We start from the raw sequence: 1,781 nt of genomic DNA on the forward strand, positions 1-1,781 counted from the left end.
ACTGACTTCCCTTTTCTTTCACACTCCTATTACCCTCTTCCTTATTATTTTCCGCTCCCCTGCCCTTTTGTCTCTCCTTTCAAAGGGCTGCGATCTCCTGCCGTTTTCCTCTCCCCCGTCTCAATTCCTTCATGCCGCTTTAATTCCTCCTACGCCTCGCACAATCACAAACTCACCTGCAATTTCTCTCTTTTACACTTTCTCTCCGCGTCGGAGTCAATTTTGGCCCGCCCCACCGAATTAATTTCGCTTGCCATATCCCCCTCCACCATCTCCTATCATAGGCTACTGTTTCATATGTCGAAGGCGAGGCAGATGAAACTCCAGCAGGCGGCTTCCAACCGCCGCCAACACCTGCTCAAAACCAATTACGCCTCCTCCAGGAGGACCCGCCTAGGGGAGGTCGTGGGAGGCACCGCGGCGGAGTGCGCCGTTGTGTGCTGCTGCTGCCCCTGTGGGCTCATCAATCTGCTGGTGCTCGCATTGTACAAGGTGCCGGCGGGGCTGTGCCGGCGAGCCCTGAGGAACAAGCGGCGGCGCAAGCTGCTCAACGTGGGGTTTCTACCGCAGAGGCGGCGGCGCTGCAAATGCGGGTGCGAAGAGGTCGAAATTCCAATTCACCCAATCGGCTGCGAGGACACCTTCTCCGACATAGAGTGGCGGAAATCGGAAGAGTGGGATAAGGGAGCGATGGAGCTGGAGAAGGAGATGTGGGATATGTTTGCCAGTACTGGGTTCTGGAGGAGTCCTTCCATGAGAGAATGTCCTCAAAATCCGATTCCTTCTCTGAACTCCACCGATTCCCTCCTCCAGCTAACTTCATCCCAACCCGATTGTCGTTGAGGTCATCGTTGTCGTCTTCACAACAACTAGGGTTTTCATCTTCTTTCTGTGGGATTTGTGTGTTTGTTATCGATTGAATTTTGAGTGCCTGTGAGGGGTTATTGTGGATTGGGGGGACTCCGAGTGGGGGTTATGGAATGCATTTGGGTGGGTTTGAAGGGTCAACCTGGATACCATGATTTCCTTGATTCAAGAAATTTGAGGCCCTGTGTAAATATCTGGAAATTTCCTCTGGGTGAAGTGGATTCAACTTAAGACGCCGATTATTGGTTGGTGTTTCGAGGGGAATGCAGAAATGCATCCAAATCCAGCCATTACTCAACTCAATCATTCTTTCGACGATTAAACCGAGTGCAAAACATGCATTATGGGATCTTGCTTTTTGGAAATGATGTAACATATTCGAAATCCAACGATGTCTCAATGTTGGTAATGTCAACTAGCATCCAAATCTTTCATTAACTCAAAAAAAAAAAAAAAACGAGCTGCATATGGTCTGGGAACAGTTTTATTTCTACTGGGAATTGTATAAAACTATAAAACAAAACAAATCAAATTAAAGTTGCAGTTGTGCTGATGGATATTTAGAGGAAGGGTTTTTTGGATTGAAAGATATTGAGAAATTATATTAAAACCTATGTGTCGCTGTGAAAGTTAGTGTGACTTTTTTTTTTAACCCTAAATATAAGATCCCGATTTATTTTGTTTTTTGTGTTTATCTATTTTTTAAAATAGTTCTTATAATAGTTACACATGTTAAAAATTTTACGAAATAGTAATTCTAACTAATGCACATTATTACTAAAGATATTTTAGAAAAAACAACATATATTTATTATAAATAACTAACTTAACAAACTTTCTTAATCTATTTAAATTAGTTTATTGTATTTTGTATTAAGGAGTGAAGGTAGTATTAGAAATAGTAGACAGGCATT

General features: G+C 43.5%; 1 protein-coding gene across 1 annotated transcript; it reads left to right on the forward strand.

The window, feature by feature from the left end:
- Positions 1 to 297: 297 nt before the first annotated feature.
- Positions 298 to 1,256, forward strand: LOC114734193 (uncharacterized). The gene has a single exon (XM_028921743.1). The coding sequence runs from the start codon at positions 298 to 300 to the stop codon at positions 841 to 843; it is 546 nt and encodes a 181-aa protein (XP_028777576.1). The 3' UTR covers positions 844 to 1,256.
- Positions 1,257 to 1,781: the final 525 nt, after the last annotated feature.

The sequence above is a fragment of the Neltuma alba genome, unplaced genomic scaffold (assembly GCF_004799145.2).
Source record: "Neltuma alba isolate B1F8T4 unplaced genomic scaffold, ASM479914v2 tig00013081_pilon, whole genome shotgun sequence".
NCBI classification, from domain to species: Eukaryota; Viridiplantae; Streptophyta; class Magnoliopsida; order Fabales; family Fabaceae; genus Neltuma; species Neltuma alba.